This window comes from Lissotriton vulgaris, chromosome 7 (assembly GCF_964263255.1).
Source record: "Lissotriton vulgaris chromosome 7, aLisVul1.2, whole genome shotgun sequence".
NCBI classification, from domain to species: domain Eukaryota; kingdom Metazoa; phylum Chordata; class Amphibia; order Caudata; family Salamandridae; genus Lissotriton; species Lissotriton vulgaris.
This window is the reverse complement of record NC_141695.1, coordinates 79,732,588-79,758,156: the sequence shown is the minus strand read 5'-3', so window position 1 is coordinate 79,758,156 and position 25,569 is coordinate 79,732,588. Positions and strand designations below refer to the sequence as shown.

General features: G+C 45.5%; 1 protein-coding gene across 1 annotated transcript in view; it reads right to left on the bottom strand.

The window, feature by feature from the left end:
- LOC147700823 (putative DBH-like monooxygenase protein 2) overlaps nt 1-25,569 on the bottom strand; it is a 173,375-nt gene that overhangs the window by 133,903 nt on the left and 13,903 nt on the right. Inside the window, exons 2-3 of the mRNA XM_086929743.1 lie at nt 14,256-14,402; nt 4,869-5,030 (exon numbers count right to left, since the gene is read on the bottom strand). Of these exons, the coding sequence (XP_086785869.1) occupies nt 4,869-5,030; nt 14,256-14,402 (309 nt within the window). The remainder of the gene's footprint in view (nt 1-4,868; nt 5,031-14,255; nt 14,403-25,569) is intronic.

The window sequence follows — 25,569 nt, the reverse complement described above, 5'->3', positions numbered from 1 at the left end:
CTGTTTATTAGTGCAGAATTATTTGTTTTATATGGTTATGATAATAATAAGAAAATATGTCTTCAAAACTTTGGTGGAAACTATTGGAAAAAAACACTAATGCAGAGCCTGATTTCATCAATACATTACAAACCAAAACCAAATTATCTTAATTAATATAAAATAAATCAACAGTATAGCTTCTTAAGAAAAAAGAATGTTTCATCACACTTAAACAAATGAATATAAAGACACTCTTGCAACATTCGACATCAGTCAGCAGGACAGGCATTTGAAATGCATAGCACAGCTTAAATCAGCGATATAATAATTCAATCAAAATTAAACAATGTACTGGGGCCCTGCTAAACACAGAATGGAAAGGTCAACTCTACAGACAAAAATAAATTCCAGTGTGAACAGCTGAAGAGGAAAGGATGCCCAAGTTACTTACCGGTAATCTTCATTGCTCTGAATATTGTCTTCCTCGCCACACGAGTAACAAAGTGAGCTTCAGATTCACACCAGAACCCTCTAAAGGAAAGTTAACATCACATGCCTCCCATCCCTCCCCAACATGGCCGACCCACATCACCCCTGACTTACTATATGAGGAGAGTCGATCCATCCCACTACCTGATGAACTGCCAAGCCCCAGGAACCAAAGAAGCCGTTAGCACAACAGGGGGGAAGAGATGGGAACTCATGTGGCGAGGAAGACGATACTCAGTGTAATGAAAATTACTGGTAAGTAACAGGGGCATTATTTCCTAGTAAGTCTTCCTTGCCACATGAGTAACAAAGTGAGTACTTACCCAAGCCAAGCAGCTTCATGGCACACCCAAGAAACCAATGACAAGTAGTAGATGTAAAATACCCTGATTTAAACCAAAACAGCACAGGCAATAGGAAAAAAACAACCCAGGCAATACAACAGCAGACAGAAAACATCACAAGCTGGAAGAACAAGCCCCGAGAACATCCTCAGCAAAAACACCCATAGAAGGACCATTCAAAACCACCCATTAGTGATACATGAACATGTGCCAGGGGCACCAGGTCTTGGCCCAACAGATATCCTCGATAGACACATCCTTGAAAGAGGTCTACGAGACAGACCAACCCGTGGTGAACCAACCCTGAACCCGGGCGCCACCTCTGAACCCTCAGAGTCATAGGAAGGCAAGACAGCCTGTTTGATCCACCGACTAAAGGTGGAGAAAGAAGGCTTTTGAGCAGACCGGACAGGACCAAACATGATAAGAAAACTGTCACAGCGACAGAAAGGTGCAGTCCATTCCAAATACAACAAGACAGCCCGACGTACATCAAAAGCGTGTAGGAAGACCCCACTCCAGACTTCGTGACCATAGGGAAAGATAGCAACACCACCTCCAGGGAGCAGTAGACAACTGACGGGACCTTGAGGAGGAATCTCGGGTCAGGAAGTAATACGAGACGATCCAGGAGGATCTGCAAGAATGGACAAGAATGCAGAAAAGAGCCCAGTTCCCCGATACGACTTGCCCAGACAATAGCCACCAAAAATATCACCTTTGAGGTTAGAAACTTCAAATCCACCAAACCCAGGGGCTCAAAGGGAACACCCTTAAGGGCCAATAACACCAACGGAAGATCTCAGGAAGGAGCTAAGCAAATATACAGAGGATGCTGCAAAAAGCAACTCCGGAACTAATAGGCCACCAAGGGACCCAGACCATCACGCATTGGATTGTGAAAAGCCCACAAGGCCGCCCACTAAGCCCAGTGTCAACCCCCTTCGACACACACCACAGAGAAACGGAACCCCAATGGCGGGAATAAGAATGAAGAGTAGTTGGACAACAGGAACAGTGAGCAATTCCACCACCTCCAGTTAACAACCCTGCACCAGTAAGATCACCCTCTCAAGAATAGGCCTGAAGATGAAGCCAATGCAAACACCCCACCGGAAGCGGTGGGCTCCGCTAGAGGCAAGGAAGATCCAGAATGAGCCAGCAATCCTGGGCAGCCAATTCCCTCAGAAGAGAATACCAAGGATGGCAAACCCAGCCGGGAACCACCAACAGAAACAACGCCCCCTCCTGGCAAATCTTGCACAGGACATGCGGAATTAGGGTAATGAGGGGAAAAGGCATAAAGCAGGAAATCCCCCAACGGAACAACAATGCATCTGGCTGACATGCCCCCGGGCACGCGGAAGAGTGCAGAAGCAAGGTAGGGGAGCATTGAATTTGTGTGTTTACAAATCCACCATCGGACACCCGAATGGGACCTGCTGCTGACAGAAAACAGCAAGCCTCAGGGAAATGGCAGCCATTGGTGGAAACACCTTGCTCAGGTGATCTGCCACACCGTTCTCCATGCTTGGGAGGTAAATCACCCTGAGGGACAAGACCGACACCTCTGCCCAAGACAGGATCTTCTGAGCCAGGAGCCAAAGAGAGCGAACCCTGCAACCCCACTGATGATTGATGTAACCCATCACCACCTGATTGTCTATCCAGACCAGAACATGATGACCCCGGAGAACTGGGGCAAACTCCGGACAGGACAGATGGATGGTTTTCAACTCCTGAAAGTTGGAAGAGCAACCCGCCTGCAGGCAATCCCACTGACCCTGAACATACTCCGAATCTAAGGTTGCCCCCCAGCCCAGGTGGCTGGCATCGGTCGTGACCACCCAGGAAGGGGACACCATGACCGTAAGACCTTTGGAGAGATGGGACTCCACTAACCACCAACCCAGACAGGCACGAAACTACAGGGACACAACCACTGGGAAATCGTAGCTCTCCAAACAGGGACCACACTGGGACAGAAGACGGTTCACCAAGGCATATAAATGGAGGCGAACCCAGGGCAGCACATTGATAGTCACCAACATCAACCTCTGTACCCTCAACCACTGACGGACAGGGACGTAGTCCTGTGCCAGCAGACAACCCTGGTCCCTCCATAAGGTAGTCCTCCTCTCCATTGGTAAAAAAACGATCCCCCGGACCATGTCCAGATGATCCCCGATGAACCCCACGTCCTGAGAAGGCACCAGGTGATATTTCTTGAGGTTGATCAGGAATCCATGGGGGAACAGGCCCTCGCAGTTCCTCTGGACTTGAAGAGACCCCTTAGATCAGCCAGTCAACTATGTATGGAAAAACCCTAATCCGTTCCCTGTGTAGGATCTCAAACATGGGGGCCAAAACCTTCGTTAAGACCCGTGGGACAGAAGACAAACCAAAAAGAAGTACCTGGAACTGGAAGTGGCGTCCCCCATGCAAAACCAGAGGAAACGCTAAGAATACGGGTGGATGGGCCATGGAGATTGGCATCCAGGCGATACAGGGAAGCCACCACCTCCCCTGAACCAGTAGCGGGAGGATCTCCTGCAAAGAGCATTTTACATTTTGGATGCGCAATAGAAGAATTAACCCGCATCAAATCCAATACTGGCCGGAAGTTACCAGACACCTTCCTCACCAGAAACAGGATGAAATAAACACCCTAGCCAATCTGAGAAGGTGAAACCAGACAAATTACCCCTTTTGAGAGGAGGTCCTGCGCACCGGCCAACAGAGTCTCCCTTTTTCTTGATGCTGAAGGCAGAGGGGTGACAAGAAAAGCGTCCTTGGGGAGGGAGCTAAACAAAAATGAGTAGCCTTCCGATACAATCAATAGGGTCCACTGATCTGAAGACTCCCAGGCAGGGATGGAATTCAACAGCTGACCTCCCACCATAGCCCCGACTGGCAGGATCCAAGGATAGTCAGGATTTTGATGCGGGAGTTGAGGTAGCAGAATTTGTACAAATGGGGTGCTCCGGGCACAACCCCGACCTCGAGAGGGTAGGCCACCCTGGAGGGTAGAAGCAGAAGCAAAAGACCTTCTGGGACCAAAAATACAGCCATGGCAAGGATGAATGGGAGACACTAGTTAATTATCCTCTGTGGACTTCTTAAGTAGTGACAAGGACTCGTATGGAGGTTAGGAGGTGGGCCCCACCACTACTGTAGGATCCTCACCCATTTCAACAATGGATAGATATAACTTACCCACTGTGAAATGTGAAATGCTGCTACGTGTTAAAAACATAAGAATACAGAAAAAAGCCATCAAAACAAGAGCAAGCCCCTCACTAAATATGGGTAACCAATTGGAAACTGTTGGTTTGCCTACAGACAGCTCAGGCTCTCTAGAGCTGAGTCATAAAAATGGCCATCGGCACATCATGACTCATCAGTTTGCCTACAGACAGCTTAGACTCCCTTAAGCAGAGTCATAAAAATGGCCATCAGCACATCATGACTCATTAGATGCTCACACAGGGTGCTTACATTGGAATAGTCTGCAAGATGCCCACTGGGGGCACAAATGCTTATGCATGCATCACGATGCATAGCTTAGGCCGCAATGCATGCACGTGTGCAAACATCAGTCTTCTTGGAATGGTCTGTAAGATTGTGGTCATGGGTATCAATGCATGCAAAAATGTGCACAACATAGATGTTTGCGTGTTGATACACATTGTAAGATGCTACAAACCACCACTGAAAAGCCAACAGGTTAGCAACACTTGATGTTGACAGTTTCACAAGCAAAATGATATATTTACCTGGTAGACAACCACCTTGTGCATTTCCTTTGATTGCAACTACGCCCAAATTACAAACCTTTGCTGTCATGATTCTGACTGACATCTGTCGATCTCATCTCCTTGCTGCTGTTTGGAATAAATACCATGCTTCATGGCTGCAGAGAATCCTAAAACTCCATTAAACACCAATGTACAACAATCCCAGCTCAAGAAAGACCCCCTCTCCCAGACGTAATGTTGGTGGCACAGATCCATATACATATTTCCATCAACACCATATGAATAGGATGCTCACATTGGCCATTTTGATGTCATGGATGAAGGACGGATGCGGAGGAGCATCGGAGACCGGTGTTGCTGGCAGTAACTGGACGGATGCCAAGAAGCGCTGGTTCGGCCCATGGTACCCCAGGGAGTCAGAAGTCCCATAGGCTGCAATGATGCGCTGGGTGTCTGTCTGCAGAGGGGGAAAAGAGAGATGGCTAATTTAGCCAAACTTAATTTTCTTGTTTTGAATATATTATTTCATGTGGATACTAAAGTGGTGGAAACACATATTTCCGAGCATTGTACTTTCTGCAGCCATGAGTGAGTTAGTAACGGCTTTTAACAAAACAAGGTACAGCGTTTGGTCTTAGTGATTCTTGACGGTGGCCTTTACATAGTTATCCAAATCTGGACAAAGGGACAGTAATATAACATAGCATGGGCCAGATGCACTATGTTGGTACTCAAGGCAGCAAGTGAAGTTGCTGGGCTGCGTTGCGTCAAATGGAGAAAGCGGGAATGTGCCATGTCTACTAAAATATGGCACAGTTCTGCTCCCTAACAACCACTCAGGCACCTTTGAGACATGATGGAACTGGTTCTGTGTTGTGAGTTGAATAGTTTGTTGTACAGAAAGTTACAGTGAGGTAGCAGGGGGGCGGTCTGCCATGGGCGGCACAATGTTTTGGTGGTGTCTCCACTCCACCCAGGGGCGTAACACAGGCCCCCACAGTGCGAGGGGGCCCCCATGCTCCAGGGGGACCCCTGTGCACAGCACTGTGGCTGGAGGCCTCCTAATGGAGCTCGGAGGGGGCCCTTTCACATGCCTTGCAGGGAGGCCCCCCTCAAGTTGTGTTACGACAGTGACTCCACCCCACTCTATCTTTTGCCTGCATTTGCCTCGGGGGCGGCAAACGCCGAATTTATTGCCAACACAAAAAATGGAGGCAACCCATTTAAAACATCATATTAGAACATTTGTTGTTTTTTCACTGTATAGCAGATGTTTAATGGACAACTACAAAATGAGGTGCCTAGTGAATGCCCAGCCTTCCACAAGGACATTTGAACTTTGTAAAACGAAGCAAAAAACTACAGAAATGTTGTGTCAAGCTAACCGTAGTCATATTGTTGGTATAGGGGTATTGTGTTTAAAAGGACATCTATCGTTCAGCTTTGTGCTGCCTTGGGTAGAAGGTGCACAGATTGATATTTCATTGCTGTTGTTTTCTGGATAGGGCATTTTGTCAGACTATTGTACACAGAAATATCATTCAATATACATTTTGCGTCTTAAACATCATTAAAAAAATATTGTCCAATTGGGTGTAGATTTTCTATGATTAACTCCAATTGGATAATATTTGTCTAGAATATATTTAGGGCTCACTAGTTATGTCAGACGAAAATCTTTAAATACTATTCTGGTACTGCACCTGGTTGGTTGGCCTCCATAAATACCATTACAGTAGTTGATCTGATACAGATGGCTGCAAAGATTGTGAAATTGTGCTGTGTAATCAAATTGACCGCGTGAGGTAAGCCTTATACCACAAAGACGGAAAATTCACTGCAAGGGCACCATGGCAAATTATCTGCATCACTTCTTTCACTTTTCACACTGACAGAATTTGGATGTCTCTTCATATTTGTAGCCTGGTGCAGATAGGAGGCTGCATGTGTTTTCCATTGCAGATGATATAGTAATGACAGTGAATATATCTGCTATTTGGTACAGAACGAAAAAGCTATTGATTGAGTTGTTGTAAAGTGACTTAAAGTAACTAAGTACTTTAGCTTGTGTTTGACATTTACTGCTGATCATTTGTTCATGGCTGTCCCTTATAATGTGGTAATAATTAATCCTGGGCGAAGCTCTACGCTACGCTCGCATAGTTTGCGAAGTTTGCGCAACTTCGCACTACGCGAGCTGCACGTAGCACAGTGCGAACATGCGTAGTGCAGCGTAACGTAGTGCAGCGGTCATTTTTTGCTTGTTCGTGGTCCTCAACGTCATGTTCGCGACCGCGAGCAAGCAAAATGACATCCCGGCGAGATTCTCAACGCGGGTAGGTCAGGTTTCTCATTGCGAGTGGTTGTGCATGCTCGTAACCGCCTGCGATGAGAAACTACCAGTTCGCGTTGAGAAAGCTGCTGCTCGAGTAAAAATCTACTCGAGCAGCAGAAAACTACAGCTCGCACTATGCAAGATGCCGTTTCAATGATTGCACAGTGTCAGATGCATGTCCGCACTGTGCAATCATTGAAAACGCATCTTGCACAGTGCGAACATGCTACTATGCAGCTCGCGTAGTGCTATGTGAAGTTCGCGTAGTGCGAAGTGCACTTTGCGTAGCTTTGCGTAGCTTCGCGTAGCGATACGTCGTGAACTACGCCCACCCTTAGTAATAATACATTTAAAACATATTTGGCCGGATATATCAAGGGTTTTCCCGTTCTGAAACGGGACAATTTGCAGAATCTGCCCATTTGCGAACAGGAAAAAGCCTTTTGGGCTGTATCATCCTAAAAGGCCATCATAAAATAAGGAATCGCAAATTGTGATTCCTCAAATGCAAATTTGCAAGCACCCACAATTTTGCCATCTGGCCTTAAGAAATCGCAAATAACCACCAACTTCAAGTTGGTGGTAATTTGCGATTTCCTAGAAAAACTTTTGTCACCCTTGTATCCTTGAAATTGCATTCGCAATTCGGGAGTACCAATTGGGTACTCACAAATTGCGAATGTCTCCTATTCATTCCTATGGGCCTCTAGACCCATAGGAATGAATGGGAAGGTATTCCTTAATTGCGGATCGCGATTTGTGATTCGCAATTAAGGAATATGTAAGAATCGCAAATATTATTGCGAAACTTACATACATTGCATTTTGCGCGTCCTTACTAGCGAATCGGTAAAATTCGCCATTAAGGACTCGCAAAATACAGTGAAGATACATTTGCCCCATTATTCCTTTGATCATTTACAATACAGTAATTGAAACTTCCTGCCAACTTGATATGGCTCAGAGTGAATTGCAAACTCTGATTAAGAGGCAAATCAGCCACAACGGTGGCAATGCACCATAACATCCAGAGATGTTCTGTTTACTGTGACATAAACTCAGAAACATGAAATGTGTGCCGATTCGAAGTATGGTGACCAACATATTGACTGCTACAAATGGCATCAGAGTTATATGTCATATTTCAAGGTGCTCATAAGACAAAAGGATCACTTAGACGTGTCATTGTGGTCTCAAATAAACCAGATATCTAGTCATCATCCTTTGTTCATGAGGAAGCAAGCTAAAAAAAAAACAAGGCAATAATGTGACCAAGAAGCACGTACCCATCATATACTATACCCTTATGATCAAGTCATGCCTTTCTGCATTAGACAGAGTGTTGGACTTGGCCCTTTTTTCAGGGTCATCCCAGAACATTTAGCCTTACTCCTGTTTTTTTCTGACCTGTTGTTGGTGGTTTTATGACTCTGAGCTCTTTATAACTGCTGTTCAGTGCTAAAGTGCATGTGCTCTCGATGGTAAACTTGGTCTACACGTGTTTGGCATATTTCATTTACCTGTCCGTCCCTTGTACAGTGGTATCCGATATAACCAGGGCCAGTAAATTAAATGCTACTGGTTGACTTGCAGTGCTGCTTGCACCTCCCACGAAAGTAGCCTTTCAAACCTGTCTCAGGCCTTTGCCACTGCAGGACCTGCATGTGCAGTTTACTGCTGCTATTACATGGCACATAAAGGGGTTGCTACGTCTGTTACTCCCCTTTTACTACATATCAGTCAACCCTAAGGTAGGTCCTAGCTAAAGCTATGGGCATGGTGTGGTGTAGGTAAAAGGTACAACATATGCCTTAACTGAGTGGCATGTCCTGGTAATTTCTGATGAGAGGGGTAGCGAAATCAAGTGTGGTATGTTTGGAATAGTGGTGATAAATGCAGCTTATTGGTGTTCGTGGATTTATTATTACTATTTTAGAAATGCCACTTTTAGAAGTAGGCATTTCTGTGTGCTATGTGTCTTTGTGCCTGCCTGTTGTGTATTGACTATCTGGCTTTGGAGTGACAGGGGCTGAGAATGTGCAGTGGTTCCAGTAAGTCTGAATGTGTCGGGCTGGGCTGAATAGGTCTGGGATACATATAGAGTGGAGGAGGAGATTTGCCTTGCACATAAATAGGCCTGGTCTGCCCGGAACAATGATGGCTCAATTCCCTGTGGTGTGTCTGGGGCCAAGGCTGACACTGACAATCGAGTATCTTGTGCACTTGCAAAGTGCTCCCCAGAACTGGCTTGGAATGAGCTCAGCGCTCTGTGCCATGGGAGAACAAGGACATGGAGCTGTGACCCCAGGTGAACAAAGCTTACTTCAAACTGAAGAGGAGACACTGCATGGGACTAACCTGCTGCCCGCCTGGGGGCTGAAAGAACTTTCCGTCTGCTGTGGGACCCTGTGTGCTGGCTTGTCTGTGCCCTGGTTCTAAGCCCCTGTGTGTGGCAAACCATAGCCCTCAAGTTCTCTCCAACTGCTCTTGTGGTCAAGTACTGAAGGAGCGTTTTATCTTTTCGACGGGGCATAGCGTGCCTTAAGAGTGCTGTGAGGTCAAGTGCCCAAGGAGGTGGCTTACTCAGTGCTGGACGAGAGGAGCGCTTTATGCCCTACAGCAGGGGGGGCAGCGCTGCACTCTCCTCTGTTGCCAAACATTTTGTTCTGCAGCAGGGGCTCCGCTACCTGGCCCGAGCTGTGAGTAAGCGCACAAGCAGCATGGAATCCCGCATGGGGATTTCCCTGGTAAAATGAAAGGATAGGCTGTCTAGCAGGAAGCCTGCGAAGCAACCAGAAGCCAGACAGAAGAGAAGCCTGGTTGTGGGCGGGGCCATCTTTCAAAAGCAAAGCCACCAGAGACTTTGCTCTGGGTCCTGCTCCTGCCTTGCAGGGAGCTGTTGGGGTTGACAGAGGTGGGGTTAGTAGAGCCACCAGAAACCAGGCAGTGCAAGGCGCCAAGCCTGGTTGTGGGTGGGGCCAAATGGGACTGCATCCCATGAAATAAGCGGCCAGAGAGGAGAGGCCCGAGGAGTAGGAGCGAGGAGCACCGTTTAGCTGCCTAGCCTCGCCACCACTGCGCCACAGGATCCCGGGCAGGGGCATTCCTATATACCACATTGGGGGCATTCTCTACTGAAGGAGACAGGGTTAGTTGCTCCTCCCGCCCCCTTGCTTGGGGTTGTGAAGGGCTCAGCATTTTCTTTTTGATCTTGTTGCAGCTGTGCCGGATGGTCACTGGCAGCTGCCCTATTACTGGATGTTAGGGGCTAATTTGAGGCCTCATGTTGGTAGGGGGGTCAAAGGGATCACAACTCCCCCTACTTGGGAATACCAGCACCTGGGACTTTGGATGACTACCAGGATGAGTCATCCACTTTCCTTTGCACACCGCGGATTACGCTCAGTAGTAAGGGTTCTGCCCAAAGCCTGATGTTCACCTATAAGATGGGCTGATTACCAAGGATGGCACCCTGCACATTGCAAAGGTGACCTGCATATGCCTAAGAGGGGCAGCATCTGTTTATGGAATGTTCACTCTGATGAGTATTCACTATGGTGCCCTGCTGATGATGGATAAATGTTAAAACTGGGGGTCTCTAGTTGACAGAGGTAGGTACCACTGTCCGAATAGGGACCCTTGATTCTAGTCAGGGTAAGGAGGAAACCCTCTGGGATAACCCCTGCTAACCCTCTAGGTAGCTTAGCACGAGCAGTCAAGGCTAATCAGAAGGCAATTTGTAAAGTATTTGTACCAACACTCACAGTAACACAGTGAAAACACCACAAACTGACTGCACAACAGTTTAGAAAAATAAAGTATTTAATCTAATCTACTCAAGACCAAAACGACAAAAATCCAACATAAGAAGTTCAAGAATATGGTTTTAAAAGAGTTCTTAAGGTTGCAATAAAAAGTTCTATAGGTTGCGATAAAATATTCCACAGTTGCGTGAAAAGTTCACAGTTGCGTCTTGTTTCAGACACAGTACCTTTAGTTGCGACAAAGTTCCAAAAGCAGAATCTGGTGCGGTGGAAAACAAGCGATGCGTTGCTCCTGAGACCCTGGGGAGGCGATGCGACAGCCCCGCTCATCATGATAAAGAAAGTCAATCCCAATGTTATTCTATTGGACAGGTAGGCCTCACAGTAATGAAAATGAACATAGGAATTTTTCACTACCAGACATGTAAAACGTAAAGCTTTATGGCCAATCTTTCAATTACAGGACATCCTGCCCTATGTTAAAGGCTTGGCAATGGGGTTATATTGCCAAGGTGAATTGGCCGTATAAAATTGAATTCAGGTTGTAATGACAGACATGGGACATGTTTTAAGGAGATCTTTTAGTTCGTAGCTGAATAAGTGTAAATTAAATATGGCAATCAGAAGCAAACCAATTTTACCATGTTTAGGGGAGCACAAGCACTTTAGCACTGGTTAGGAGTCCTAAGGCCAAAAAAAGCGAATTTGGGCAAAAATGAAGGGAAAGAGGCAACACAATTGGGGGTGACTCTGCAGAGAGGTCCAGGTTCAAAACCGTACATATAACTGTACATGTAGCAGCACTATCTATGAGCAGTAGTAGATGTGTGGCTCCTTAATCTATCCCACTTTGATTATTGAGTTATTGTCTTGGAACTGGGAGCCAGAAGGACTCCTTTGCTTATCAATTGTATTCGTTTAAATGGTGTTTTGCAGGTCATCACACTTTTCAATAGCACATCCTGCTAATTTAACAAGCATGTGAGCGTGAACACAGGTCTGGACCCCTTTAATCTGCATCCCAGACAGTAGCCCACTTTTGAATTTTGCTTGGGGTAAAAGAAAAATGGATTAATTTGAATTAATTTAGAGTCCTTCATGGGGGCAGCCTTAATCTGTACATAAAATTTTATTTAGGAATATAGTGCTTGGAGGTTGGAGGCTCCTCCAATGGTTTTGCCTTCAGAATTTCGACATGAGTATTAAGTATGCCTGTATATGGACTATAGTTACCGCAGCCCTTTGTAATGCAACTGTCTAAGACCATGAAGTCCACAATGGTCTATTCAGCAGCAGAATACAGCAGAGTGGTGTATGGTGCTCTAAACATAGCATTTTACTAAACTAATAATTAATTTAATCCATGATAACGACACATTTGGTCAATGAATCCCATGATATTGACACCCAGTAAAGAAATATATCCTAATAACACTAACAATTTATACTTCTCCCTATGTGAGTACAACAATATTACTTGACATTAGATAGGATAGTGATGCAAATACAGTTTATTGACTTTAATGTATACTTTGATGACACAAACTGTTTTTCCTTCTCATAGATCTTGACAGCAAAATGTGTGACAACAACATTACACTGTACCATGCATAGTTTGCTCAATGGCTGGGTGTTCACAATTGTGGATTTTCCAGCGTGTGTGTACAGTCATACAGAACTACCATACATGACACTGCGTAGAGTAGAGTAATATCATGAACAATTGATCCTTTTTTCTATCGATTTGAAAGCTGCTTGGCAACTGGGGTGCCCAGCTAGGATCACAGGGTCAGGTATTAGGAAGATTATCCCCTTCCTTCTTTTGAAGCATTTACCAGCCTAGAATGAGCTACATTTAGAAAGAAGAATACATTGAGAAACTGAAGAAAGCCCACAGCACTTAGACGTGGGTGGGATTGCAGTCTTTTGCAACCACCATAAGGCTACGTTCCAACCGGCCTCTTAGTTGGCTGGAGAAGCACTCATTTCCAACTTCAAATTTAGAAACACTATTACATTTGATGCTATTTTGGTGTATCGCCACCTTGTTCCAAAAGAGAAGTTCATTAGCTTCTTGCAGACATTAATTGAATCCTGCATGGAATTGTTTGAATTTCACTATTTTAGGAGGTTTTTCTCAGTTTCGCAAGAAATGAGCATGCGCAGGTGAGCGCGCATGCGCAGTTTTCCCAGAGAACACGATGAAGGGGAAGAGCGCAGCCCGGGCACGCCGCAGCTAAGGTAAGGTGTTTATATTTACTTTAAAGTTGTTTTTTAAAAGTTTTAAGCAATTGTTAATAGGGCGGGTGGGTGGCAGAGGCTTTTCAACTACGCTCCGCCCGGAGTGTGCGGAGATTTGCATTCTCCTCAGAACTCAGAGAAGGCAAATCTCCACTCACTCTGCGGGCAGAGCGGAGCTCTCCGCCCATGGTTACCGAAGAGGTGCAGTGCCCAGAGGCTGTGCGGGCCGGACTCGACCAGTTCAGCTAAAAAGAGCAAGACATCATCTGCATAGAGGGTGATTTTGTCTTCTTCTGAGCCTGACCATCTCCAGCCTTGAATACGGTTACCAGACCGTATAAGACATGCCAATGGAACAATGTTTTAATAAAGACTAAAAAGGAGAGATATTGAAAATCCCTGAACTTTGACAGATATGTCAGATACAGAAGATACTATAGCTAGTAAGTGATTAGACTATGATCTCAATTTATTGTAATTGTTTGAGAAATATATCTGAATCAATTTAATTAAAATGCCATAAATCTCGGTCTTGCAGCTAAAGAGAGATTTGGCCAAAACTTAAATCTGCTACTAAAGAAAAGAAAATAATATTTTGTGAAAGTCTGTCCAATATAGATGCAAGAAGGCAGGAGGGATGACAAGTTTACAGGACAAATATCGAGTACATAAATGTATTCAAACATACATTTCCATTATGTAGATATCCAAAAAAACCCGGGCATGAATCAGATTCTCCAGAACTTAGGTCGACCCATCTGGCCAGGTGTCCAACACTCCCTGGCAAGTTCACAATAAAGTATGAGAAATAATGATCCTCAAATTGAAATTGCATCCTAGACTATCAACACAAATCATTACATACTTGTCTTGTATTAAAGATAAGTTAAAAAGCATGTTAATACTTTCACATGGCTTAGTTAAGAGACCATCATTGGCATTTACTCATGCTTTTATTGCTCTCATTACTATACTGTAAAAGTAAACAAAATATTTGGCCTATTATTACATGGCTGAAAACTTCAATTACTTTTACTATAATCTCTTCCAGGAAGAAAGATATAATGTGCATGTTTGTTTACCAACCATATTCTCACTGACACCATAGCCTCATCCTCAAAATCAATTTGACACACTATTGCGATTTCATCTCTCAAAGTACAGGGATAGCTTTAAATAAATTGTATGAGAATGCTTTGATAATTGATTTCATAAAAATATATGAGCCAGATCATAGAAGAGAATATTCATATTCATCATAGTACACCTGGTGTAAATCACAAGCGGAAATGATTACGAATGAGATGGGTCAGCATTACACACCCACACCATCACCACTTACTGTGATATCGACATCAAAGGGGTCACATGTTCTGAACTTGCGGCTGAACCTCATGGTTGTAGTTGTGGCATTTTCATACAAAGAAAGAAGCACATAGTTCTGTTCAGTATCACATACTGGAGTAAATTGCCCAAGCCCATGACAGTCCTGAAAACAAATGCAGTTTGCAAATTATTTCACAATAAAGAGATATCAAATTGTGGGTTTTTGGTGTCTGCACAATTTAACTATCAGACAGTTTTCTAAGAAAAATTATTTTGATTGGGATTATTGTTGATTGGTACATATTATAGCATTAAACTGAGTTTATGATAAATATGATATTATCATCTTATTATAAAAAATGTATTCCATATATTATCAATACTCAGAGTAAAAAGAAAAGAAGAAATATGAGGTCAGCATGTGAAGCCAGCTTGAAATGTTTTTAATTTCCAGCAATTAGGGAACAATTCTATTATTTTCAACAAATATTACCTGATTTCAATTTCTAACCCTGATATCAAATATTTCTTGAATATATATCGATCATTATCTATTCAGTTTGTTCAATTTGAGGGACACAAAATCATTATTTTCCCAATCATTAAAGAAGTAATCATCCAAACCCTCGGCTTAGCATGTATGTTGAATAAAGAGAATTCTCACCGAACATTATGATTATTGCCTACACTTCCATGTCATGGTCACAAACCAATATCACACACATTTCCCCAAAATGATAACAGAGTGTGGCACAAAAGAAATGTAAAGTAAGCTAGCCTGACCATACCCACAGTTCCATCATTTCACTGATACTTATACAGTGCAAACCAAGAACATTATACTTTTTCAAGAATTCTCGGCTAAACCATACTAGATGCAGGCCAATCCCCTGCACATTCAAGTAATACATACAATTGTGAATATGTTAGCTCTAAGCTATTGCTTAATGAGTTCTACTCTTATACAGTATGGGTAAAAAAAATTCCACTATAACTCAATAACACATTTTTTTTAATACGCTGTCTTTATCCATTATGCCTTAGAACTATCTCCATCTACTATACATTCCCCTTCAACCACCCTGCTTACATACATAGAAGTTTATAGATAATCAAAATACATATTTACCAAGAAAAGTAGAAATTCACACTAAAATTACACAAAATACAGTTTTCACAGCCTGAAAATGCAGTGTTCCTACAGATCTACAAGAATGGTACATTCGTGATTTCCTATGAAAAGTAAGCCTTGTTGTTCCAGCTTTCAAGGTGGAGATGAGTGTTTTTTTCAATGAAGTTTGCTATAACAAAGAACTAATATTAAAAATAAGTGGCATTCCTTTTTGCAATAGAGGATCTTGATTAAATGTCTTGAACATGAGAATAGAATAACATGCATACCTCTTTATTCCACTGCTTAAATTGAGAGGATCCATTATGTAGTACAGATAAGACACATGGCAAATAGTTTCTCCAATTTAGCTTGGCCAAGTGAGCATCCGTCCCACCATGTGAATCCAAGCATCAATGTTTAGTGAAAATATTCAAGAGACTTCCATGTCACACTTTTACAAATATCATAAAAAGAGACTTACGTCTTAACTGCTTAGATATCAGGGAATGTGTCACTGGGGTACTGCCATTATTAAAGAAATGTGACAATTTCCTTTAATTCCATTGATTTGTCTAACTATAACTTCCATTTACTTGATTAATTCCCAACGCCGGAAACAACGACATCACCCCTTCACAAGACCTCTGCAACTCCCTCGCCTCCTACTTCCAGAACAAGATCGCGGACATACACAACAGCTTCAGCACTCAACCGACGAACACCGCGACCGAACCACCGCCCCCCCCACCACCCTCCGCGCCTGGACACCGATCAGCACCGAAGACACCGTCCGCACGATGAACTTCATCCACTCCGGATCTCCGACCGACCCCTGCCCCCACCACGTCTTCAACAAGGCCGACGCTGTCATTGCACCCCACCTGCGGGACATCATCAACACCTCCTTCGACACCGCTACCTTCCCGGAGAGCTGGAAGCACGCCGAACTCAGCGCTCTACTCAAGAAGCCATCGGCTGACCCCACCGACCTCAAAAACTACCGCCCCATCTCGCTGCTCCCGTTTCCTGCTAAAGTCATCGAGAAGACAGTCAACAAGCAGCTGGCCGCCTTCCTCGAGACGAACGGATCCCTCGACCCCTCGCATTCTGGCTTCCGGGCCAACCACAGCACCGAGACCGCCCTGATCGTAGTCACCAATGACATCCGAGCGCAGCTCGACAACGGAGAAACAGCGGCCCTCATCCTCCTCGACCTCTCCGCGGCCTTCGACACTGTCTGCCATCGTACCCTAGTACAACGCCTCAGCAACGTCGGAGTCCAGGAGAAGGCACTGGAGTGGATCATCTCCTTCCTCGCCGGAAGGACACAGAGGGTCCGCCTCCCTCCGTTCAGATCTGAAGCCACCAAAGTCATCTGCGGCGTCCCTCAAGGCTCCTCTCTCAGTCCAACCCTCTTCAACATCTACATGAGCCCCCTCGCAGACATCGCACGCCAGCACCACCTCAACATCATCTCCTACGCCGACGACACCCAGCTGATCCTCTCCCTTACCAACGACCCCGCCACCGCCAGAGCCAACCTTCACGAAGGGATGAAAGAGGTAGCCGAATGGATGAAGAACAGCCGCCTGAAACTGAACTCAGATAAGACGGAAGTCCTCATCCTGGGATCCTCACCCGTCACTTGGGACGACTCCTGGTGGCCCCCGCCCTAGGCAGCTTACCCAAACCAACAGACCACGCACGCAACCTGGGCTTCATCCTGGACTCCTCCCTCTCCATGACCAGACAAGTCAACGCGGTCTCCTCGTCGTGCTTCAACATCCTGCGCATGCTACGTAAGATCTTCCGGTGGATCCCCACCGAGACCAGGAAGACGGTCACCCAGGCCCTTGTCACCAGCCGTCTGGACTACGGCAACACCCTCTACGCCGGAACCACCGCCAAACTCCAGAAGAGACTCCAGCGGATCCAGAACGCCTCAGCACGACTCATCCTGGACATCCCCCGTCGCAGCCACATCTCCGGACACCTGAGGGATCTGCATTGGCTCCCGGTCAACAAGAGAATCACCTTCCGTCTCCTCACCCACGCACACAAAGCCCTACACAGCCAAGGCCCAGGATACCTCAACAGCCGCCTCAACTTCTACACTCCCAAACGCCAGCTTCGATCGACCAGCCACGCCCTCGCCGCCGTCCCCCGCATCCGTAGAGCCACCACAGGGGGGGCGGTCCTTCTCCTACCTCGCCGCCAAGACATGGAACTCCCTCCCCACCCACCTCTGCCTGACCCAGGACCACCTCGCCTTCAGGAAGCAGCTCAAGACCTGGTTGTTCGAGCAGTAGCAGATCCCCCCCCCCCCCCAGCGCCTTGAGACCCTCCGGGTAAGTAGTGCGCTATATAAATGCAATGATTGATTGATTGATTGAAATGATAAAGGGATATCTCCACCAAAGAGGTAGGGGTCGGATGTACATACAACTGGTTTCACAATACTGGTCACCATTTGCAACCAGTATTTTTGCATCCAGGTGGTAATTTGCAAACCAACATTTGTACTAATAGGTAAGTTTGCAGATTACTGATCTGTAGTGGGTCCGAATTTGATGAACCTTATAAATATAAATGAGTGCTGATTGCAATCCACTAAGAATCACAGCTATTTAAAGAACTGTGGCATGCTGGTGTCAGCATCAGCATGTCTGTGATTGCTTTTTAATAAACCATATTGTTTCGCTTTAGGACATCCAACTCCATTTAAAGAACACAGGACTACATTTAAAAAGCAATGTTTCTTTGGCTCTTCTGTTTGTTCAAGAAGACACAGCTGTTCCATGGACCGGTGCCTCCTCTTACACAATTTTTTTTAAAATTCACATAAGGTAAGGGTTTCCAATATGGACCCATTTTGCTTCCACTACAAGCAGTGTAGTCGGTACAGAATTATATTTTGTTACCGGAATTCGGTTGCAAAACATTCATACATACCATTCCAACTTGGTATTTAGAAGGGACGTCCTACACACATCCATTCCACATACCAAATTGGAATATAGTCCTAATTCAAAATGTTATTTAGTAATGAGTTAGAGAATGACAGTTTAGGTTTCCTATATACCTAACAAAATGCATTGTTATCGTCACAAACGACCCGATTCTGGGAATCGACCAGTTGGGAATGCAAAAAACTTTAGTATATCTGACACGAGCATTTTCAAAAATGCCGACAAAGGGAGGGAATGTTTATAATAAAAACCAGAGAAGCTTTTGTAGAAATGAAAGAAGAGTTTTCAGCACAACTCTCTGAATAAAACAGTATGTAAGGTCACTGAAAAGATAGAGCTTGATTTTTACTAACCCTACACACGGATTTATTGTCAGAGAGAAAGGCTCCATTCCATGAAAGCAGCTACAAAGGTGGAGTCTTTAATCATCCAACTGACATTTTTCTACTCAAACTAGCTGTTCCTTTCAGAGAATGTCCTGGGTCATATGACTCTGCTTATGTGGGTTGTGTATTACTTACAAAGGATACCTAAGCAGTAGGGGAGAGGATCTACCTGATAGGATGGCTCAGGGGGAGCTTTATATTGCCCTGATTACACTCTCAATGGGCACTGACTGCAGTACACTGAAAAGAGTATGACACTAGGTCTGCACTGACTTTTTGTCATCGTAGACAGTTTGGAGCCAAGACCAGCTAAAGGGGAAGAACTTACCAGAACCGGCTTTGGGGTATGCTTGGGAATTCCCCCACACAAAGGCTGGTACCAGGCATGGAAATGGGACCTTCAAAATCTACCATAAGAACAGTCTTGGAAGACTCAGAAGAAGGAATGTTCTGCTGCCAGAAGGACTGTACCACTGCATGAAGGAAGGATTTGCAATTGGCTTGCCATGATCCCGGACAATCCTGCGTGACACCAAGTTTCAGTCTGCTGACCACCTATGTCAGCTACAGGGACACAATGTGCATAAAGAGGCCCCTCTGCAACTGCTCAACTGAGTAGCCTGAACCTTCCTCAACTCTGCTGTTGTCCTCTAGTGGTGTGTGTTTTGATACACAGATCTTACCCCCCAGGTCCCACTCCTGACCTCACTAGTGGCAAGTTGAAAATCCAGACATTTTGGGAACTTTGTGAACTGCTCATCATGCTGACAACAGACTTTTCGCACCTTCCTCCAGCTCAAAGCTCTGTTCTATGCTCCTCACATGGACGTTGAAGAACACAACTCTTTAGAAACACTATCTTGGTCCCTGTATGCAACCCATGCTAAATCATGGTTGACCTGAACCTGCACATTTTTCCCAGCTCAGCACGAACAAGTAACTGCAAATTGCTGTTTGTGCCACTTGGGGCTATTTTTACCTATATACTTTGAAAACCAATCTCTCTGGTTCTACTGATTGAATATTGCAAGTTTTTGGTAATATTTTATTTATCAACATTTACTCTATTTTACTAAATTGGTTTTGAGATTTTTCTTGTGTTGTGTGTTCACTATATTCCTGTTTGTGGGCTGCATAAATACTTTGCAAATTGTCTCTAAGTTTAACCCACCTGCTAAGTTAATTACTTTTGTGATTCTCCCTGGCAAGGATTGAGGTTAATATTTGAGTGACAATTCCATCACACCAAATAACCCGATTTCTTACAGCTGGGATAATAAAGCTCCTGCAAATGAAAGATAATGATACGAGGAAGGCAGTGAGGATCAATAAAGAGGCATGAGATCAAATGAAGACTGACCACCCAGTTTTCAGTAATCACAGAATTTGGCAGCTCTGTCAGCAGGCTCCGAAGAAATTATTTGGACCCATAAGCGCACGTGCAAGCACATACTCTCACATTTTAGTTCTTTTTCAATATCAGCAATATTTTTTGCCCTAAAGCTAATGCAGACATTTCAACCACGTTGAATCTTGGTACAGATAGAGGTCACCAAGTTCTAACTTTTTGAAGCTTACCCAGTGACTATCTACATGTACGTAAAATGCCCAAACTTCATCGTTTCAGGCATAAATATGGCAAAAACTCATACCTTCCAACCTGGGTTTGTGAAAGACTATCCAAAATTATCACCTTAATAACTTGTACAATGTTGGGGCACCAAAGTTAATAATAATAACAATAATAATAACATTAATAATAATAACATTAATAATAATAACTGTAGGAGAGTAGGGTCTGCTATCCTATGGTCACCCCAGCTTTTTGCTTTTGCTTCACTGGTTTCTGACTTAATGTGGCTGTGGGCCTGCTAATCAGATCCACAGCCTGCTGTTCTCTCTAAATTAATGCCAATGCACTCTAGGTGCATTACCAATTGGAACTGGTTCACCTTATAGGCCCCTGTAACAGTGTACCTTAGGTACCCAGGGCATAGGTGTATCCAAGGCCTACCAGGGGCTGCAGCATGTATTGTGCCACCCCTTGCCTGGCCTAGCTATTTGACACAACTGGCTGATCACTCAGCTGGGGTAAGTTGGTGTAACCACCTCTTACTTAGATATAGTATATCTATATCTAACATATATGGACACATGGTAACCTATAAGTCACTTCTATGGCAGGCCTCGACAATCCTGGAGGCAGAGTGCTTGGTTTCATGTGAGATGGTGCTCTGGCATGAGCTGAGCCTGTCTGCAGCTTTCGGAACAATGTCCCTTAGCTGTTTCATGATATTGCCATACCATATACTCTTAAGTGCATTATGAACCTCGCAGTTAAAATCTATTTTTGGTTTTGCTTTATAAAAATATGTCGAGTAAGGTGTCATTTGACTTGGAATACTACCCCCTTGCCAATTCTGGCGACGGGGGTAGCATTTCACCCTTCTAGAGGGAGACGACATGTACCTAACCTGAAACCCGGGTACAATTAAACATATGAGACATATGTTCTCCTTGACACCCAGTCAGACTAACTGGTGTACCCATGTGGTGGACACTGGTGACAGTCTTCCTGTGAAAAACAAGATTTACATGCAACCTGACCACGTCAGGGACTGTATAAAGACTGAGGTGCAAAAGATGTTGGAGTTAGGTGTCATTGAACCCTCAGAGTGCCCCTGGGCTAGCCCAGTGGTTCTGGTCCCCAAAGATGGAAAGAGAGAAATGAGGTTCTGTGTGGATTACAGAGGACTCAATGCTGTCACCAGGACAGATGTACACCCTATTCCAAGGGCAGATGAGCTCATAAACAAATTGGCTTCTGCCAAATATTTGACCACATTTGATTTGACAGCTGGTTATTGGCAAATCAGGTTAGCTGAGGAATCCAAAGCCAAAACTGCATTTTCGACCCCAGGAGGTCATTACCAATTTGTGGGGATGCCCTTTGGTTTGAAGAATGCTCCTGCCACCTTCCAAAGGTTGGTGAATCAAGTCCTTACTGGGTTGGATGACTTTTGTGCAGCTTATCTGGATGATATTGCTGTCTTCAGCTCCACCTGGGAGGATCACCTGGTCCACCTGAAGGAAGTGCTAGAGGCTCTGCAAAAGGCAAGCCTCACTATCAAGGCCACTAAGTGCCAGATAGGGCAGAGTAAGGTTGTGTACTTGGGCCACCTTGTAGGTGGAGGCCAAGTTCAACCACTGGAGAGTAAGATCCACACCATCAAGGACTGGTCCCCTCCAACTACCCAGACTCTGGTCAGAGCTTTCTTAGGCCTGACTGGGTACTACAGTAAGTTTGTTAAGAACTTTGGGTCCATTGTGACTCCTCTTAATGATCTGACATCCAAGAAGATGCCCAAAAAGGTTCAGTGGACAGTAAACTGTCAAAAGGCATTTGATGACCTGAAGAAGGCCATGTGTTCTGCACCTATCCTGAAGAGTCCTGACTACTCCAAAGAGTTTATTGTCCAAACAGATGCTCCTGAGTTGGGGGTGGGAGCTGTGCTTTCACAACTTAATGTAGATGGTCAAGACCAGCCCATTGCTTTTATTAGCAGAAGGCTGACCCCGAGAGAGAAACGTTGGTCAACTATTGAGAGGGAGGCCTTTGCTGTGGTGTGGGCCCTGAAGAAGTTGAGACCATACTTATTTGGCACTCACTTCAAGATTCAGACCGACCATAAGCCCCTCTTAAGGCTTAATCAGATGAAGGGTGAAAACCCCAAACTACTCAAGTGGTCCATTTCCCTACAGGGGATGGACTTTACAGTGGAGCACCGCCCAGGGACTGACCATGGTAATGCAGATGGTCTCTCCAGGTACTTCCACTTAGAACATGAAGACACAACTGGTCAAGGTTAGTCTAATGTCCCTGCGTTTGGGGAGGGGGTTGTGTAGGAGAGTAGGGTCTGCTATCCTATGGTCACCCCAAATTTTTGCTTTTGCTTCACTGGTTTCTGACTTAATGTGGCTGTGGGCCTGCTAATCAGACCCACCGCCTGCTGTTCTCTCTCTAAATTAATGCCAATGCACTCTAGGTGCATTACCAATTGGAACTGGTTCACCTTATAGGCCCCTGTAACAGTGTACCTTAGGTACCCAGGGCATAGGTGTATCCAAGGCCTACCAGGGGCTGGAGCATGTATTGTGCCTCCCTTGGCCTGGTGTAGCTATTTGACACAACTGGCTGATCACTCAGCTGGGGTAAGTTGGTGTAACCACCTCTTACTTAGATATAGTATATCTATATCTAACATATATGGACATATGGTAACCTATAAGTCACTCCTATGGCAGGCCTCGACAATCCTGGAGGCAGAGTGCTTGGTTTCATATGAGATGGTGCTCTGGCATGAGCTGAGCTTGTCTGCAGCTTTCTGAACATCGTCCCTTAGCTGTTTCATGATATTGCCATACCATATACTCTTAAGTGTATTATGAACCTCGCGGTTGAATGCTATCTTTGGTTTGGCTTTATCAAAACATGTCGAATAACGTGTCATACGACTTGGAACACTACCCCCTCGCCAATTCTGACGACGGGGGTAGCATTCCACCCTTCTAGAGGGAGATGACATGTACCTAACCTGAAACCCGGGTAAAGTTAAACACGAGCTTCAGCATCACAAAATGGATGCTGCCACCACAGACACAAGTCTGACCTCCTGCTGCTGGGAGTCCTTCCAGCTTGGGAGGCCTGCACAAAGGCGTTCCTGTCAGGGGAGGTGCTTGCACCACCCCAGACAGGATTTTGTGTAGTGGGTTATGGAGGGCTGAATAGAATAAGACATGCCTGGGGCAAACAAGGTGTCCCTGTGCATATGCCAGTTCAAACCGGAGCTGGGGCTTTCCAGCCCCAGTCCTGGCATGAAACTGGACAAAGGAAAGGGGGTGTAATCACCCCCTTCCTGGTCCCACCCAGAGGAGGGACCTAGCAGGTGATCCGGCCCATAGATTTGGTTTAAGAGTAGGAGCTGTGTCCTAAGACTTCAGATCATCCTGAACTCGACTTGCAACTAAGAAGAAAACTGGACTTCGAAATTCTGCTGCACAGAAGACTGAAAAGAATCTCCCTTGTGGCCAAAGAGTGACCACCCTGTGAACACAGGCACCATCCAGCAACTCGACGTCTGCTTTGCCACCGCTTCCCGCCGGAGCCCGAGCCCTGAGCCCGACAAGACCTAGTTCCCCAGACATCTCAGAGTCCGATCCACAGTCCCTGAAAAGAAGAGACCCGTGGAGGCACAGAGAGACGTGGGGCCGGCCATCTTGGAATATCCACGAGAAGCTGACTGCGCAGCCCCGAGGTATCCTCAACGCTGTGCTTTGGGTTTTGAGAAGCACCACCACCGAGCAGCGTCTGCACCAAAAAGCAGCCCTCCAGCATCTCAACGATCTGTGTGGGGCCCTTGTGCATTTTGCCACTAAGCATGGGCGAATTTTGCGAATCTCGCGTTCGCGAATTTTGCGGATTTGCGAACTCGCAATCCGCAAAATCCGCGAATTCTCGCGAATTTGCGGATTTTTTTTTTTTTGTGTTCGCGCGGGTTTCTGCCAGTTCGCGAGGGTTTTGTACAATTTCGCAAAACGCGAACTTACCTGTCGGGTCGCAAGTTTCGCGAACTTGTTGTTTCTACGTGTCCAGCCTGTTTGGGACACTCTTCTTCATCACTGCCACTCTCTGTCACCACTGCCACTCTCTGACTACTCATGCCACCCTCTGGCCCACCCATGCCACCCTCTGTTTCATCACAGCACCCTCTGGTTGTCCAGTCAGTGTACATTATTGTGGCAACGCAAGCACACCTTCCCTGCCTCAAGTGACCTGAATTAATTTGGGGCTGATTAATGTGTCACAGAATATTTTTTTAGCTGGCACCTGCTTCCTTAGTGCTTCCTGATTAGTGATCTTTTGCACTTGCTAAGTGCTTTCATTGTTGCAAAATTAGTTACAACACCTGCCCTGCCCCAACTGACAATAATGAATTAGGGGCTGATTAATGGATTTGAACCTCCAGCCTGGCTCCTGCTTGTCTCCCTTAGCTGTAATTCAGGACCTTTGTGGCATATGTGTAACTATTCTGAGGTTCAGAGCAGGGTCACATAATAGTTGCAACTGGCAACTGAACTCTGGAGGGGCCCCTCAGGAAGCACTACAGGAAATGGCTACTAATGATGAGCCTGAACTTTTGAACCTGGTAAGTAGTTTCAGTTTTGCTAAGATCGTATTTCTGCAATTATGCGCTTATTCGCGGGGCGCGAAGTTGTACTGGGAAGCCGCGAACTCACGCGAACAGTGCGAGCAAGCCATGAAATCCGCTGCTCGCGGATTTGCGGATTTTGCGGGAGATTCGCGAATTTCGCGGATTGCGAATTTACCGAAAATCCGCAAAATCCGCGAGCGAAACGGATTTTCCGCCCATGCTTATTTGCCACCTGATGCGTCATCCCGGTCACTGGTCCTTTGGCTAGTGGCCATCTTTGCAACGAAATCTGAAATCTACGCTGCTGGTCTGTTTGCTCCAGACTGGCCCTTGCGCCTGTGAAAAAGAGCAGCCCCTCTGACCTTGCTGGTCAGAGTAAGAAGCTTGCATCGTTTCCTGCGTGGCTTGCATTAGCCAAGGCCTGTTTGCTCCGATCAAGAAGCCAACACTGCCATCAGCTAGAGCCTTTGTGGGACAGCTCATGATCACCTCCTGGACGCCGCTGACCTCTTCGTGTCCACGTGGCTGCAGAGACAATCTTCAATTCTTCACCTGTTGGCACCCGACATCGCCTGGTTCCCTCCTGGTTTCATGGAAGTCACTGGCTAGTGACTTTGAACATTGTCCCCTCTGCTTTCAGGTCTTCACT